Source organism: Eretmochelys imbricata, chromosome 25 (assembly GCF_965152235.1).
Source record: "Eretmochelys imbricata isolate rEreImb1 chromosome 25, rEreImb1.hap1, whole genome shotgun sequence".
Classification (NCBI taxonomy): Eukaryota; Metazoa; Chordata; order Testudines; family Cheloniidae; genus Eretmochelys; species Eretmochelys imbricata.
In genome coordinates, this window is record NC_135596.1 from 2772479 (window position 1) to 2789445 (window position 16967).

General features: G+C 46.2%; 1 protein-coding gene across 1 annotated transcript in view; it reads right to left on the bottom strand.

The window, feature by feature from the left end:
- Positions 1-16967, bottom strand: part of LOC144280170 (excitatory amino acid transporter 5-like) — a 75812-nt gene that overhangs the window by 54695 nt on the left and 4150 nt on the right. The window contains exon 2 of the mRNA XM_077841977.1: positions 10449-10528. Coding sequence (XP_077698103.1) covers positions 10449-10528 — 80 coding nt within the window. The remainder of the gene's footprint in view (positions 1-10448; positions 10529-16967) is intronic.

Below are 16967 nucleotides of genomic sequence, written 5' to 3' on the forward strand. Positions count from 1 at the left end.
TTCCCATCCATTCATTCAGTTTCCTGCAGGTAGAGTGTAGCGTGTACATTTTGGATCAGGTTTTCTGGCGATGTTGCAGACTGCTGTATGTTAAGGCTGAGGCGGGTGAGGTTGGAAGCCAGGATATCCCTACAGCATGTACGAGGCCATTCGCGGGGGTCTTTTCCATGCAGCTTTTGTTGGTTCAGACGCATAAAGCTAGTGGGCTGGTCTGAACTCCGGCATACTGGGGTGGGAGGTGGGGGGCACAAGGAGGGCTGCCCGCACCGCAGCAGGTAACCCCGGGGGGGGCAGGGGAACCGCTCCCCACCCCAGCTCCCCTCCACCTCCCTGGGCCTGAGCGTGAAGCCGCTGCCTGCTTCTCAGCCCTCCCCAGCTTCCAGCATGAACAGCTGATTCGCGGGAAGCGGGGTGGGGGGAGAAGCAGAGCGGGATTTGTGGGAAGCGTGGGCGGGGAGAAGCAGAGCAGGGCAGTGCGTTCAGGGGAGGAGGCAGAGAGGAGGTGAGCTGGAGCCGGGCGCGGGGCGGGGAGCTGCCGGGGGCTCTGCACCCACCAAATTCTCCCCCTGGGGCCTCCAGTCCTGGAGCTCCCACGGAGTCGGCGCCTAAGGCGCCACTTTTGATGTGATCAGTGGGGGGAGCAGCCGCTTCCCCTGCTCCCCCCCCAGCTATGCTCCCCCGCCTCTAGGAGCCAGAGGGACCTGCCAGATGCTTCCTGGGAGCTGCCCCAGGTAAGCACCACCAGCACTCCCCACCTCACCCCTGGCAGGTCCCTCTGGCTCTTAGGGGCGGGGTGGGCACCCACTACGGTGGCCCACGAGACCCTCCTGCCCAGTTCTGGGGGCAGTCAGGGGACAGGGGAGGGGGATGGATGGGGCAGGAGTCCCGGGGGGCGGGGGTGAGCCACGACACCCTCATGTGGGGAGGAGGGAACCAGATGTTAAGATTTTGGCAGCTCATCGCTGCAGCCAGGCCAAATCTGAATACGTGGCACTGTAACCTGGCACATGGGGTCACAACCCCACTCAAATCTGGGGCAGCCGGGCAGGTAACCTGGGTCCCTGAGCAAAATTCTGTCCGGGCCCCAGGAATAATCTGGCTCCCAGTGCTCAGGAGTGCAGTGTGGGGGGCAGAGGCACCAGAGGGAGCATTTCTGAGTGGGAGGGAGGTCATACTGGGATGGCTGCACTGGCTACACCTGTTGCTTATGTAGGACATGGTGTCTCTTCCCGGCTTCTGAAGGTGATATGTCTTTCACAGGCATGTTGTAAAAGCAATCACCAGCTGGTGCTATTCTACATAGTTTTACTAGTTCTAAATGCTGCATTGTTACTTTTATGATGTAGTTTCTATTTTGAGAAGCTGTTGCAAACAGTAGTCAGTTTGCTCCCTGTAACTCACGTAAATTCTTAGAGCAGAATTATGCCCTAGGAACTTGGCATTGGTGTTTTGGCTGAGATTCCTGAAAAGGGGAATTTCCCTGCATGCTGTTTGACTATGTCTGTTCCAGGACTGGCGTTTAGGTATAAATAAAACAGGTTACGCTAACAAAATAACCAGACTCTGTGTCACAGGTTTGTCTTCCAACAGAAATCCCCTGAAGTCTGCTACTGCCCAGGAAAGAGGCAACAGGCATAATACCCAGGGCTATTTGTAATGCCGTATTTTCTGCAAAAGCCACCTCTTGACACAAAATGTGATCCTGGACTAGGCCTCATGGTTGTGACATAATCTTGAAACTCTGAAATGAGCATTACCCGAGTGAAGCTGTCTGCCTGAGTCTGAAGACTGCCTGAAACAGTAGCTCAGAGCAGTGCCCTGTTTCCTCTCCTCTCAGTGGGGCTTAATTCTGAAACCCAATTCCCCTCCCCTGCCGTCTGATGTGCCAAAAGCCCCAATTGCTCCCCACCTAGCTGTCAAAACCCACAGCTGTCCCCTTAAGACCTGTGCAATGCAATTATGTGCTGTCAGTACAAACATCTGTGCCACATTAAAAACCTCAGAGCCACGTCTCAATGAGTGTGCTACCCACTGGGTGGCAGAGCTAGATCTTTATGCTCTGATCCAATAGATATTTAATTCTCTTTACAAAGTGGAACAGCTCCACCAGGACACATTAAGAAAGCATTACAGAGCCTGACTATAACCCGCTGATTGGACCTACGTTCACGGCTCAGCTCTGAATCAGGAAACTTTCTCTGTTTTTTGTCATGAACAATTTCAAAAGGTCTTGTTGTGTTCATTCTGAATCAAACCTTCACATTTTTGGTGAAATGTAATTCTTGTTTTCCAGCCAGCCCGATTCATTTCTAGACATTCTAACATTTGGGTATTTTAAAAAGATGATGAATTTTTGTAAAATAAGCATTCTCTTGGTTTTTGGTACTAGTCGGGCTCCATTCAAACACTTTCAACCTTTCCTCATCTTTAACTGAGCTTTGGCTTGCAAAAGTAGCTTAAGTGAATCCCCTGGTGCATATATGCTATTACTTTAAAAAAAAAACTGTTAAAAGAACATTATGATTGTCAAGTCAAGCTCCCAAAAGTTAGGAAATAACAGAAGTATGGTTTCCTGTGTAGCCTTAATTCTGTTTCCTTGTGTATATGAATTATGATGAGTTTTTAATTACATGATCACATACTATTTCCCCCAACTATTTTAGCTGCAAGCCTGGAGCAAACTCTACTAAGGAAAACACAAATGGGAAACAGTGATTTTGGTAGTTTATAATTTGACCAAATCTGGGTGGATTTTTCTTGGGAAGAGCAAAAGACCCCAAGACTAACTCCCTGTCTAATTTCAAGCTCCTGATGTAAACCATGGAGACATCAGTTCTCTTAAAAAATAGCAAGAACAAAATGTTTATAATGGAAAATGATAAGGAACCTAAAAACCTGGTGTCTGAACTGTGTGACTTTGTCCTCACCCACGACTATTTCACATTTGCGGACAATGTATACCTTCAAATCAGTGGCACTGCTATGGGTACCCGCATGGCCCTACAGTATGCCAACATTTTTATGGCTGGCTTAGCACAATGCTTCCTCAGCTCTCGTCCCCTAACGCACCTACTCTACTTGCGCTACACTGATGACATCTTCATCATCTGGACCCATGGAAAAGAAGCCCTTGAGGAATTCCACCATGATTTCAACAACTTCCATCCCACCATCAACCTCAGCCTGGTCCAGTCCACACAAGAGATCCACTTCCTGGGCACTACAGTGCTAATAAGCGATGGTCACATAAACACCACCCTATACCGGAAACCTACTGACCGCTATTCCTACCTACATGCCTCCAGCTTTCACCCTGACCACACCACATGATTCATCATCTACAGCCAAGCTCTGCGATACAACCGCATTTGCTCCAACCCCTCAGACAGAGACAAACACCTACAAGATCTCTATCAAGTATTCTTACAACTGCAATACCCACCTGCTGAAGTGAAGAAACAGATTGACAGAGCCAGAAGAGTACCCAGAAGTCACCTACTACAGGACAGGCCCAACAAAGAAAGTAACAGAACGTCACTAGCTGTCATCATCAGCCTCCAACTAAAACCTCTCCAAAGCATCTACAAGGATCTACAACCTATCTTGAAGGACGACACATCACTCTCACAGACCTTGGGAGACGGGCGAGTCCTCGCTTACAGACAGCCCCTCAACCTGAAGCAAATACTCACCAGCAACTACACACCACACAACAAAAACACTAATCCAGGAACCTATCCTTGCAACAAAGCCCGTTGCCAACTCTGTCCACATATGTATTCAAGGGACACCATCATAGGATCTAACCACATCAGCTACACCATCAGGGGCTCGTTCACCTGCACATCTACCAATGTGATATTTGCCATCATGAACACTTCAACCTCCCTGGACACTCAATTACAGACCTAAAAGTGGCAATTCTTCAACAAAAAAACTTCAAAACCAGACTCCAATGAGAAACTGCAGAACTGGCATTAATTTGCAAACTGGACACCATCAAATTGGGCTTGAATAAAGACTGGGAGTGGATGGGTCATTACACAAACTTAAAACTATTTCCCCATGCTAATTTTTCTCCTACTGTTACTCACACCTTCTTGTCAACTGTTTGAAATGGGCCATCCTGATTATCACTACAAAAGTTTTTTTTCTCCTGCTGATAATAGCCCACTTTAATTGATTAGTCTCGTTAGACTTAGTCCTGGTCTACACTACGAGTTTAGGTTGGATTTAGCAGCGTTAGATCTGTTTAGCCCTGCACCCGTCCGCACTACGAAGCCATTTTTTCTGACTTTTAGGGCTCTTAAAACCAGTTTCTGTACTCCTTCCCAATGAGGAGATTAGTGCTGAAATTGAACTCACTGGGTCAAATTTGGGGTAGTCTGGACGCAATTCAATGGTATTGGCCTCCGGGAGCTATCCCAGAGTGCTCAATTGTGACCACTCTGGACAGCACTCTCAACTCAGATGCACTGACCCGGTAGACAGGAAAAGCCCCGTGAACTTTTGAATTTCATTTCCTGTTTGGCTAGTGTGGTGAGCTCATCAGCAGAGGTGACCATGCAGAGCTCTTCAGCACAGGTGACAATGGAGTCCCAGAATCACAGAAGAGCTCCAGCATGGACCGAAGGGAGGTACTGGATCTGATTGCTGTATGGGGAAATGAATCCATGCTATTAGAACTCCGTTCCAAAAGATGAAATGCCAAAATATTTGAAAAAATCTCCAAGGCATGAAGGACAGAGGCTATCACAGGGACCTGCAGCAGTGCCGAGTGAAACTTAAGGAGCTTAGGCAAGCCTACCAAAAAATCCAAGAGGCAAATGCCCGCTTGGGGTCAGAGCCCCAGACATGCCGCTTCTATGATGAGCTGCATGCAATTCTAGGGGGCACCCCTACCACTGCCCCACCCCTGTACGTGGACTCTTGCAAGGTGGGAGTCTCACGCAATAGGGATGAGGATTTTGGGGATGAGGAAGATGATGAGGAGGGGGAGGTTGAAGATAGTGCACACCAGGCAAGCGGAGAAACCGTTCTCCCCGACAGCCAGGAACTGTTTATCACCTTGGAGCCAATACCCTCCCAACACTCCCAACCCTGGCTCCCGGACCTTGAAGGCAGAGAAGGCAGCTCTGGTGAGTGTATCTTTGTAAATATAATACACGGTTTAAAAGCAAGCATGTTTAATGATTAATTTGCCCTGAAGACTTGGGATGCATTCACGGCCAGTACAACTACTGGAAAAGTCTGTTAATGTGTCTGGAGATGGAGCGGAAATCCTCCAGGGACATCTCAATGAAGCTCTCCTTGATGTACTCCCAAAGCCTTTGCAAAAGGTTTCTGGGGAGGGCAGCCTTATTCCATCCTCCATGGTAGGTCACTTTACCATGGCAGGCCAGTAGCACGTAGTCTGGAATCATTGCATAACAAAGTATGGCAGCGTATGGTCCCAGTGTTTGCTGACATTCAAGCAACATCTGTTCTTTATCTCTCTGTGTTATCCTCAGGAGAGTGATATCATTCATGGTCACCTGGTTGAAATAGGGGAATTTTATTTAGGGGACATTCAGAGGTGGCTGTTCCTGCTGGGCTGTTTGCCTGTGGCTGAACAGAAATCATCCCTGCTGTTACCCATGCGTTGGGGGGAGGGATAAAGTGATCATCCCAGAGAATTGTGTGTGTGTGTGGGAGGGGTTTAGTTGGGTTTGTGCTGCATGTTAACCCGAAAACCGCAGCCCCTCCTTTTAAATGGCCAATCCAACGGGTGCTTGGTATGGGAAATGGGGGCCCTGCTGTTTGAAACCATTCCCACATGTTAGGAAGGTTAAAGAAGCCAAAAGACTGTGGCTTACCATGGCTGTCTGCAAGCCGAATTCTGTTGCCCGCCGGCCCTGCATGTGTGATCTCTCACACTATACCGGCAGGCCCTTGATATAAGAGGCAAAATGCGACCTTGTAAAGAAACCACACGTGCTATGTAATGTTAACAGCTTGGCTCACCATCAAAGAGTCTACCCATTGTTCTCTAAAATGTCTCTTTTTAAAGACTAATCTCCCTTTTTTTCCCTCCCGCAGCGGCAAATGTTTCAATGCTCCCCCTATCATCTCCGTCCCAGAGGCTATCAAAGATTAGAAGCCGAAAAAAACGCACTCACAATGAAATGTTCTCTGAACTCATGAAGTCCTCCCATGCTGAAAGAGCCCAGCACAATGCGTGGAGGGAGACAATGTCAGAGTCCAGGAAAACACAAAATGAAGGTGAGGACAGGAGGGACAAACGCAAGGACAGGAGGGATGAGCGAGAGGAGAGGAGGAACGAGTGACAGGAGAGGTGGCATCAGCATGATGAGAGGAGGCAGGATGCAATGCTGAGGCTACTGGAGGATCAAACTAATATGCTCCAGCGTATGGTTGAGCTACAGAAAAGGCAGCAGGAGCACAGACCGCCACTGCAGCCCCTGTGTAACCAATCGCCCTCCTCCCCAAGTTCCATAGCCGCCTCACCCAGACGCCCAAGAATGCGGTGGGGGGACCTCCTGGCACCCAACCACTCCACCCCAGAGGACTATCCAAGCAACAGAAAGCTGGCATTCAATAAGTTTTGAAAAGCAGTGTGGCCTTGTCCTTCCATCCTCCCCTCCTCCTCCACCCCACCCAGTGCTTCCCTCCTCCCCCACCCCTCCTGGGCTACCTTGGCAGTTATCCCCCCATTTGTGTGACAAATTAATAAAGAATGCATGATTTTGAAACAACAATGACTTTATTGACTCTGCAAGCGGTGATCAAAGGGGGGAGGGGAGGGCGGTTTGCTTACAGGGAAGTAGAGTGAACCACGGGGGCGGGTTTTCATCAAGAAACAAACAGAACTGTCACACCGTAGCCTGGCCAGTCATGAAACTGGTTTTCAAAGCTTCTCTGATGCGCCGTGCGCCCTGCTGTGCTCTTCTAACTGCCCTGGTGTCTGGCTGTGCATAATCAGCGGCCAGGCGATTTGCCTCAACTTCCCACCCCACCATAAATGTCTCCCCCTTACTGTCACAGATATTGTGGAGCACACAGCAAGCAGTAATAACAATGGGAATATTGGTTTCGCTGAGGTCTAACTGAGTCAGTCAACTGCGCCAGCGTGCTTTTAAAAGTCCAGATGCACATTCTACCACCATTCTGCACTTGCTCAGCCTATAGTTGAACAGCTCCTGACTACTGTCCAGGGTGCCTGTGTTCATAAGCCATGGCATTAAGGGGTAAGCTGGGTCCCTAAGGATAACTATTGGCATTTCAACATCCCCAATGGTTATTTTCTGGTCTGGAAAGTAAGTTCCTTGCTGCAGCCATTCTCACAGACCAGAGTTCCTGAAGATGCGAGTGCCATGTACCTTTCCTGGCCTTCCCATGTTGATGTTGTTGAAATGTCCCTTGTGATCCACCAGTGCTTGCAGCACCATTGAAAAGTATCCCTTTTGGTTTATGTACTGGCTGTCTTGGTGGTCTGGTCCCAAGATAGGGATACACGTTCCGTCTATCGTCCCACCACAGTTAGGGAATCCCATTGCAGCAAAGCCATCCACTATGACTCACACATTTCCCAGAGTCACTATCCTTGATAGCAGCAGCTCAGTGATTGCGTTGGCTACTTGGATCACAGCAGCCCCCACAGTAGATTTGCCCACTCCAAATTGATACCCAACTGACCGGTAACTGTCTGGCATTGCTAGGTTTCAGAGGGCTCTCACCAATCGCTTGTGAATTGTGATGGCTGCTCTCATCTTGATATTCTGGAGCTTCGGGGCAGGGGAAAGCAAGTCACAAAGTTCCAGGAAAGTGCCCTTACGCATATGAAAGTTTTGCAGCCATTGGGAATCGTCCCAGACCTGCAACACGATGCGGTCCCACCAGTCTGTGCTTGTTTCCTGGGCCCAGAATCGGCACTCCATGGCATGAGCCGGCCCCATTGCCACCAGGATGGCCAAATTGCCGGGGCTCGTACTTTGAGAGAAGTCTGTGTCCATGACAGTGCTGCTGGCTGGGAGAGCAGCCTGAGGCAGAACGGCCCCCTCAAGGATTGAACTCACAACCCTGGGTTTAGCAGGCCAATTTCAAACCAGTGAACTATCTCTCTCCCAATATTCCAGGCAGGACTGAATCTCTATTAGACAAAACTTAAAGAAGAGAATAACCTGAGTCACTCCCATTTATGTGCAGGCACCCCTGACAGACTTTACCAAGGTCCACCAGGAGCACTGTACATCCGACCAGGCGCCCCTGACAGACCTTACCGAGGTTCGCCAGGAGCACCCCTGTCTGCCCAGGTGCCTCGACCGACCTGACCAAGAGCACCCAGGAGACGACGAGGACGGCTACTAGTCATACTGCACTATCCGCTGCCACAAGGCAATGAGCTGCTGCTGTACAGCAATGCAGTCCCATGTCTGCCAGCACCCAGGAGACGTACGGTGACGGTGAGCTGAGCGGGCTCCATGCTTGCCGTGGTATGGCGTCTGCACGGTTAACCCAGGAAAAAAGGCACAAAATGATTGTCTGCCATTGCTTTTGTGGAGGGAGGGAGGGATGGGGGGCCTGACGACATATACCCAGAACCACCCGCGACAATGTTTTTTGCCCCATCAGGCATTGGGATCTCAACCCAGAATTCCAGTGGGTGGTGGAGACTGTGGGAACTGTGGGATAGCTACCCACAGTGCAACACTCTGGAAGTCAATGCTAGCCTCGGTACTGTGGACGCACTCCGCCGACTTCATGGTCTTAATGGTTTTAAGTGGGATCACACACAATCGACTGTATAAAATTGCTTTCTAAAAATCTACTTCTATAAATTCGACCTAATTTCATAGTGTAGACAAACCCTAAATACCTGAAACCTAAATACAGGAGTCACTGCCATTCCAGCAGTGACCATTCAGGACTCCCGCCCAGAGGCTACTGAGGACTGAAGGCAGAGTTGCGCAAATGAAGTGCTAGCCCTGAATATGTTCGCTGTGTGCCAGTGCAGACAGGTCCTCACCAGGGCAGAAATGTGAACAATGTTCAGCAGCATAAATTAATCTCTGCCCCTCCCATGTGGGGGGCAGAGATGGAGCCTGGGCTTGGTCAGGGCCCAGTACAATCAAAGCAGGCGCACTACAGCAGTGCTGACCTTTGACCAATGACCTGATCTTTAAAGGGGCTATTTGGAATTGAAGCACAGGTTAAATGCCAAAATGCTTAATATGAGCGTTTAAAGCTGTAACAAAAGTAGGTGGCCACTTTAATATACATTTATGTTTTGGACAGGCTTTGCAATAAGTTTGGTTAAGGCTTAGCAAGGTCTAGCAGTTAAGCAATGAGAGTTAGCATAAGAATTTCACTAAGGTTATAAGGATTTCTGCAACATGTATCTTGTGATAAACAAGCAAATCACAAAGAACAGTTTATGTTTGCAAACAAATGTCTCGGGGATTCTTAGGCAAATGTACTCAAGAGGGCTAACCACATTCATGTGTTGAAAGAAGAACAGGAGGACTTGTGGAACCTTAGAGATGAACAAAATTTATTTGAGCATAAACTTTTGTGGGCTACAGCCCACTTCATCGGATGCATAGAATGGAACATATAGTAAGAAGATACACATATATACAGAGAACATGAAACAGTGGAAGTAGCCATACCAACTGTAAGAGGCTAATTAATTAAGACGAGCTATTATAAGCAGGAGAAAAAAACTTTTGTAGCGACTTACCTAGCTGTGAGAATGGCAGTGAGTCGACCGCTGCCGCTCCCCCATTGACTCTGCTTCCATCTCTCGTGAGCTGGAGTTCCAGAGTCGATGGGGAACACATTCAGGGATCGATTTATCGTGTCTAAACGAGACACGATAAATCGATCCCCGATAGAGTAAACTCTGTTCTGTTGCACGAAAAGGAGAAGGAAAGAAACCTGCATCTTCTGGATTCCTACTTTTCCGGTATCAACTTTAAAGTATCACCATCACAGAGCTGTTGAAACTGTTTTTACATTTCTGCATTTCCTTTTCACATGTTGATGATTTATTAAGTGACAATTAATTTGGGGATGTTACTACTTGTTCCCCATCTTCTCAGGACTTATCACCATGAAAAAAAGAATAGGAGCAGTGAGATTGGAAAGGTGGCAGAGAAGTACTTTCAGTAAGTAAACTCCATGTTGGAGTTTGTTACAGCATACTTAAAAATGGGCACAAATGTGCTTCTGATAAGTCATGCCTGAATTAATATAAATATATATATTACAATGTCAATGCATGCAAATGTGCAACCTACTGATCCCTGGTTAGAGGATGGTTTCAGGATCTGAGTGTCTCCCTCTATCCGGCTTTGTAAAGAGGATGGGTTGGCTCCTGTAAATACATTTGCTCAGCACAATTTAATAAAAGTGACTTTTTATTCTTAAAGTAAGAGAATTGTTCTTACCTAGAAGTAATGAGGGGTAAAATCAGCATTTTTAACATCCTCATAAGGAGCTCTCCAGGAAAAGAAAAGTATTGCTTCTCCTGTGTAAAGAACAAAGATTGATCAGGCAGGAGAATCAGCTGGCAAGATTTAAGTAATGGAAATATACACATTGTTCAAAGATAGAAAAATTACAGATTCTCATTCTTGCAACAGATCCCTAATTCCAACTTTGTATCTTTTTAAAAATCTGTTCTCTCCCTCCCACCCCCATTGTCCAGAAATGAATCTTTTGGGCTTATCTGGTTTTATGCTATATAGGGGAAATGTACTGGGACTGGCAATATGGACAACAAATAGAGTGTAATAAAATGAAGGCAAAGATGGAAAAGGATGTTAGACTACTGCACTTGAAGGAGTCATTGGAAGTACACTGTCCCCATGGTCCTGTAGCAATAATCAGAATCACTTTCTCAACAACTATTAGTAATATTAATTCCTGGACATTGTTGGTTATAGATGTAAGCAGGGTCTGAATGAATTCTTCCTTGCCATCTAGCTGAGAGGGGGAGAGACTTCAAGAACAAACTGTATTTATATGTTTCAGAGTAGCAACCATGTTCGTCTGTATCCGCAAAAAGAAAAGGAGGACTTGTGGCACCTTAGAGACTAACAAATTTATTTGAGCATAAGCTTTTGTGAACTACAGCTCACTTCATTGGACGCATGAACATGAACACACCTACTCCGCTGAGATATCCAGCAGATAGAGTGGTGTAATCAACTTTGTTTGGTGTTGGCTTACAAATCACTTTAGTACTGAATGCAGGGGTAGTGAAATGCTGTTACCAGTGTTATTATTGTATGGATAAAGGGGAGTAGAACTGTGCTTAAGGTGTCCCAAATGAGGGGGGTCACCCTCAGCTGAAAGGACCTCATTAAGCCAGGGGCTCGAATGCCAGAGCCCTGGGAAGGTAAGAAGGGTGGGGACAGGTATCCTAGCTAAAAGGATTGTACACCCTCCCCAAGGGTTCCCCTGGTCTGGTTTAACCTGTTCCTTCCCACTGTTCAAAGAAAGAGCTAAATAGGCTTCATGAGGAGCCTCTTTTGTTATTTTAAATGCTCCATCACTGAGAGCTGAAATCAGTTGAGATGGGGCAGTGTCTCTGCCCAGCCTTCAAAGAGCTGAAAATCACTAAGAGAGGGATGTGCAGAGGTCACAGCAGAGAGGCAGGTGGTAGCAGAAGGTGACTAACAGTGGGCTGGGGAATGAGTGGCTGGAGAGGTGGTGAGAAGAACGAGCAGCTAGTTAGGTTGCTGCTGGCTCCACCTGGCAGAAGGGTTACGTGCTCTCAAGAAGTTGGGCCTTATTTGCGTATGTAAAACAGGCAATTGCAAGTGACATCAAGTGCAATTGGGTGCAACCTTTTCACTAGTTGCCCAATGCACAAAATAAATTGTAGATCCACATGAGGGAGCAAAAGTAATCTGGTAAGCATATTGGTCTAGTCATCTATGTATTCAAAACTTTGAGACGCAACATAGGTGTCAGTCAGTGTTCTGGGTACCAACCCCATGCATTAAAAATCATAACATGAACGTGACGAAAGGACTGCCTGTAAATAGATCTGCCTAAGTGCCCCTCCCCCAACATCCTTAATGAAGGAGGAACTATGGGCTTTGCAGCATGCCTGGAAGAGTAACAAAACTGGGATCTGGTAGACAAAGGCAGGGAGCAAGTTCCAAACCCAAGAACCCTGCATGGATGACATCCTGCCAGTGGCTACCTCTCCTGTGCATCGAGGGTGCTCCAGTGCCTCTGGTGACCTCAGCTGTGGCCGTGTGTCCTGGGGAGAAAGGCAGTTTCTCAGGTAATCAGGTTCCATTTAGGGTTTTATAGGTTAAAATCAACACCTTTAATTCTACTCTGAAGCTTATTGCACACCAGTGAATATCGCGGAGCACTGGTCTTAGGAGTTCCCAGCACGCAATTCCACTTGAGTGGGCTGCAGCATTTTTCACTAGCTTCAGTTTCTGAATAGTTCCAAGGAAAAACCCCATGTACAGCATTTTACAGCAATCTAATTTTGAGATGACAAAGATCGGGATAACTGTGGCATGGTCACTATTGGAGAAAAGGTCACACTCGTCTTACCAGGTGCAGATGAAGTGCTCTTCGCGATGGCCATTTGTGTCCTGCAGGTGCAACTCAGGATCTAACACATAGAATCATGATAGAATCATCGAATATCAGGGTTGGAAGGGACCTCAGGAGGTCATCTAGTCCCACCCCCTGCTCAAAGCAGGACCAATCCCCAATTAAATCATCCCAGCCAGGGCTTATTTAAGCACCTCTTCACATTTTAATCTAGGTGACAAACCGTGACACTAAACTGAATCACTGGGTTTATGTGTCTGAAGGCTGATTGAAAAGCTCGGTGTTCTGGTCTAATGCCATGTTCTCTTTTGGGTAAAAATAAATAAAATCCAAACAAAGCAGAAACATTTTGTTCTGGCATTTTTGAAATAGAACAGTGACTTTTAGACTTGAAATAACTTTTCATTTAGAATTTTACTTTGATTTTTCATTTAGTTGCTTTAAAAAGCCAAAAAAAAAAAAAAAAAAAAAAAAAAAGCACAACCCTTGAGAATGAAACAAAGCATTTGGTTTAACCCAAAACATTTTTTCCTCAATTTTTTGTTTTGCCTCCGAACCAAAAAAGTTGATTATTTGCACAGCTCTACCCTGGAAATAGAGGTGCCTAAGGCAGGCCAGGCCTTTCTCACAAAAAATGGGGGGAGAGGTTCCCCCTGCACTCAATAGCCTAGTGATTAAAGCATTTACCTGGTACGTAGGAGGCCCAGGTTCAAATTCCTCCTCTGCCTGACTTATAGCAGGGAATTAAATGCAGGTCCCCCACCTCCCAGGTGAGTGTCCTACTCACTGGGCATTTTGGGCCTGGGCCTCTCTCAATCGCTCCTGTTAGAGCTGTTCCACTTTGCATCAAATACTTGAATCATAGAAGATTAGGGTTGGAAGAGACCTCAGGAGGTATCTAGTCCAATCCCCTGCTCAAAGCAGGACCAACACCAAATAAATCATCCCAGCCAGGGCTTTGTCAAGCCTGCCCTTAAAAACCTCTAAGGAAGGAGATTCCACCACCTCCCTAGGTAATCCATTCCAGTGCTTCACCACCCTCCTAGTGAAATAGTGTTTCCTAATATCCAATCTAAGCCTCACCCACTGCAACTTGAGACCATTACTCCTTGTTCTATCATCTGCCACCACTGAGAACAGCCAAGCTCCATCCTCTTTGGAACCCCCTTTCAGGTAGTTGAAAGCAGCTATCAAATTCCCCCCCATTCTTCTCTTCTAAATAATCCCAGTTCCCTCAGCCTCTCCTCATAATTCAAATGTTCCAGCCCCCTAATCATTTTTGTTGCCCTCCACTGGACTCTCCAATTTTTCCACATCCTTCTTGTAGTGTGGGGCCCAAAACTGGAGACTATACTCCAAATGAGGCCTCAGCAATGCGGAATAGAGGGGAATGATCACGTCCCTCAATCTGCTGACAATGCTTCTACTAATGCAGCCCAAAATGCTGTTAGCCATCTTGGCAACAAGGGTACACTGTTGACTCATATCCAGCTTCTCATCCACTGTAACCCCTAGGTTCTTTTCTGCAGAACTGCTGCCTAGCCACTTGGTCCCTAGCCTGTAGCGGTGCATGGGATTCTTCCATCCTAAGTGCAGGACTCTGCACTTGTCCTTGTTGAAACTCATCAGGTATTTTTTGGCCCAATCCTCTAATTTGTCTAGGTCCCTCTGTATCCTATCCCTACCCTCCAGTGTATCTACCACTCCTCCCAGTTTAGTTTAGTGTCATCTGCAAACTTGCTGAGGGTGCAATCCATGCCATCCTCCAGATTATTAATGATTATTAATGCTCAGTCACTTCAGTTATACATTTGACCTACTGGCTTTATGGCTTCAGCCTTAAATTTCTCTTTTCATTTTAGTTTTTGTTACACTAAAGTGCAGGGAACAAACAATAACTAATGTATATTTGCTGAGGATTTCTGGAACAATGTAAATCATAAGATATTTTTGCAGCAGTACAGAAAAAGAATTAAATCACTAGGCCAATTTTACCCCTGGTGTAATTTCACTGGAGTCAGTGGAATTACAACAGATTAATTATACCCCTAGCTTTCGAAGTGCAACAATATGCTATACCTTTCAATACCTCACTATATACAATACAGTATAGCATACCTTCCAATACCCCACTGTACACAATATGCCAAAACTTTCCAGCCCACCACTGTCTACACTACAGCATACCTTCTAATACCCCACTCTATATGCAGTATTTTCAGAGCTTGTAATTTATAAGCCCCTATTAGGTATCCACATATTGTAAGAGAAATAATATTGAAGTATGTATCCATGTAACGTGCAGCCACAGCAGTCATGGGTGCAATAAGGTGACACTCAGGATCACTGCACGGCTGTTGTGTATTTGCACCTGGTGGGAGACAGCAGCTAACAACACTTTGTCCTTATCGTTTCTTGGCAAACGCTTTGCAGTGGAAACATTGCCATCAATGCTACTTTCTGTATTTCCAATGTGAGCATGAAGTGGCTCTCTTGTTGCATAGCAAGCCCACCACAATGTTACTCTGGGAATAGGGCGAATACGCTGTAGCCCTACAGCAAACCAATTGAATGAGGTGTGTCATAAATAAAAAGGGAAGGGTCACCACCTTTCTGTGTACAGTGCTATAAAATCCCTCCTGGCCAGAAGCAACATCTTGTTACCTGTAAAGGGTTAAGAAGCTCAGCTAACCTGGCTGGCACCTGACCCAAAGGACCAATAAGGGAACAAGATACTTTCAAATCTTGAGGGGGGAAAGGCTTTTGTTTGTGCTCTTTGTTTACATGACAGGTTTCAGAGTAACAGCCGTGTTAGTCTGTATTCGCAAAAAGAAAAGGAGTACTTGTGGCACCTTAGAGACTAACCAATTTATTTGAGCATGAGCTTCATGCTCAAATAAATTGGTTAGTCTCTAAGGTGCCACAAGTACTCCTTTTCTTTTTGTTTACATGGTTGTTCTCTCTTGGGACTGAGAGAGGCCAGACAGGAATCCATCTTCTCCAACCCATCCTAATCTAAGTCTCCAATATTGCAACCAGTATAGGTAAGCCAGGCAAGGCGGGTTGGTTTATCTTTTGTTTTATGTGAATTTTCCCTGTTTTAAGAGGGAGGTTTCTTCCTGTTTTCTGTAACTTTAAGGTTTTGCCCAGAGGGGGATCCTCTGTGTTTTGAATCTGGATACCCTGTAAAGTATTTTCCATCTTGATTTTACAGAGATGATTCTTTTACCTTTTCTTTAATTAAAATTCTTCTTTTAAGATTACTGATTACTGATTACTTTTTCATTGTTTCATTGTTTCATTAAGATTACTGATTACTGATTACTCTGATTACTTTTTCATTGTTCTTAAGATCCAAGGGTTTGGGTCTGTGTTCACCTATACAGATTGGTGAGGATTCTTATCAAGCCTTCCCCAGGAAAGGGCGTGTAGGGCTTGGGGGGATATTTTGGGGGAAGACATCTCCAAGTGGGCTCTTTCGCTGTTCTTTGTTTAAAACGCTTGATGGTGGCGGCATACGGTTCAAGGACAAGGCAAAGTTTGTACCTTGGGGAAGTTTTTAATCTAAGCTGGTAAGAATAAGCTTAGGGGGTCTTTCATGCCGGTCCCCACATCTGTACCCTAGAGTTCAGAGTGGGGAAGGAACCTTGACATGGTGGCAGAGCGGTGGGATCATTTTTAGATCATTTTGAACCAGAAGCACAGCAGGATTTTAAAAGGTTTTGTAAAAGGTGATTGCAGCTGCAGAGTCTGTCTCTCTGCCTGGGGGACAGAGCAGCAGGCATAACAAAAGGATTTTTCTGTAGCCTGAGACCAGCTATCAGAAAAAAAAAAAATAGGTATCAGGTTACAGCACAGCAAAATTTTACAAGCCAGGTTGCTTTTTTCTTTCTAACTCTCGGGTATAGCTAGGTTAAACACAGAGAGGTTAGAATGACAGAAAGCAATACCCAACAGAAACTGGAATTAGCCAGATCTGGGGCTGAGGAAAGACAAAAGGAACATAAAAGATGAGTAGAACTCAGACAGATGGAGATGGATGCACAAGCAGCCAAAGAAAATGAAAGGGAAGCTGCCCACAGGAGAGCTATGGAGGCAAAGGCTAAAAAAATGGAGGAGAAGAAAAAAGAGAGGAAGCATGAACTGGAGTTGGAGAAGGTAAGGGCTGAGTGGAATCTATTGGATAACCCAAACAATCCTTCCCCAACAATCCACAAATGGGAGCAACTATGTCCACAGTATGATGAATCCAGTGATATTGCTGAATATTTTCTCACCTTTGAGAGACTGTGCACACTCCATCAAATTCCTGAAACTCACAAGGTGACCACATTGGTCACAAAATTGACTGGAAGAGCACAGTACATATTCAATAAGATGCC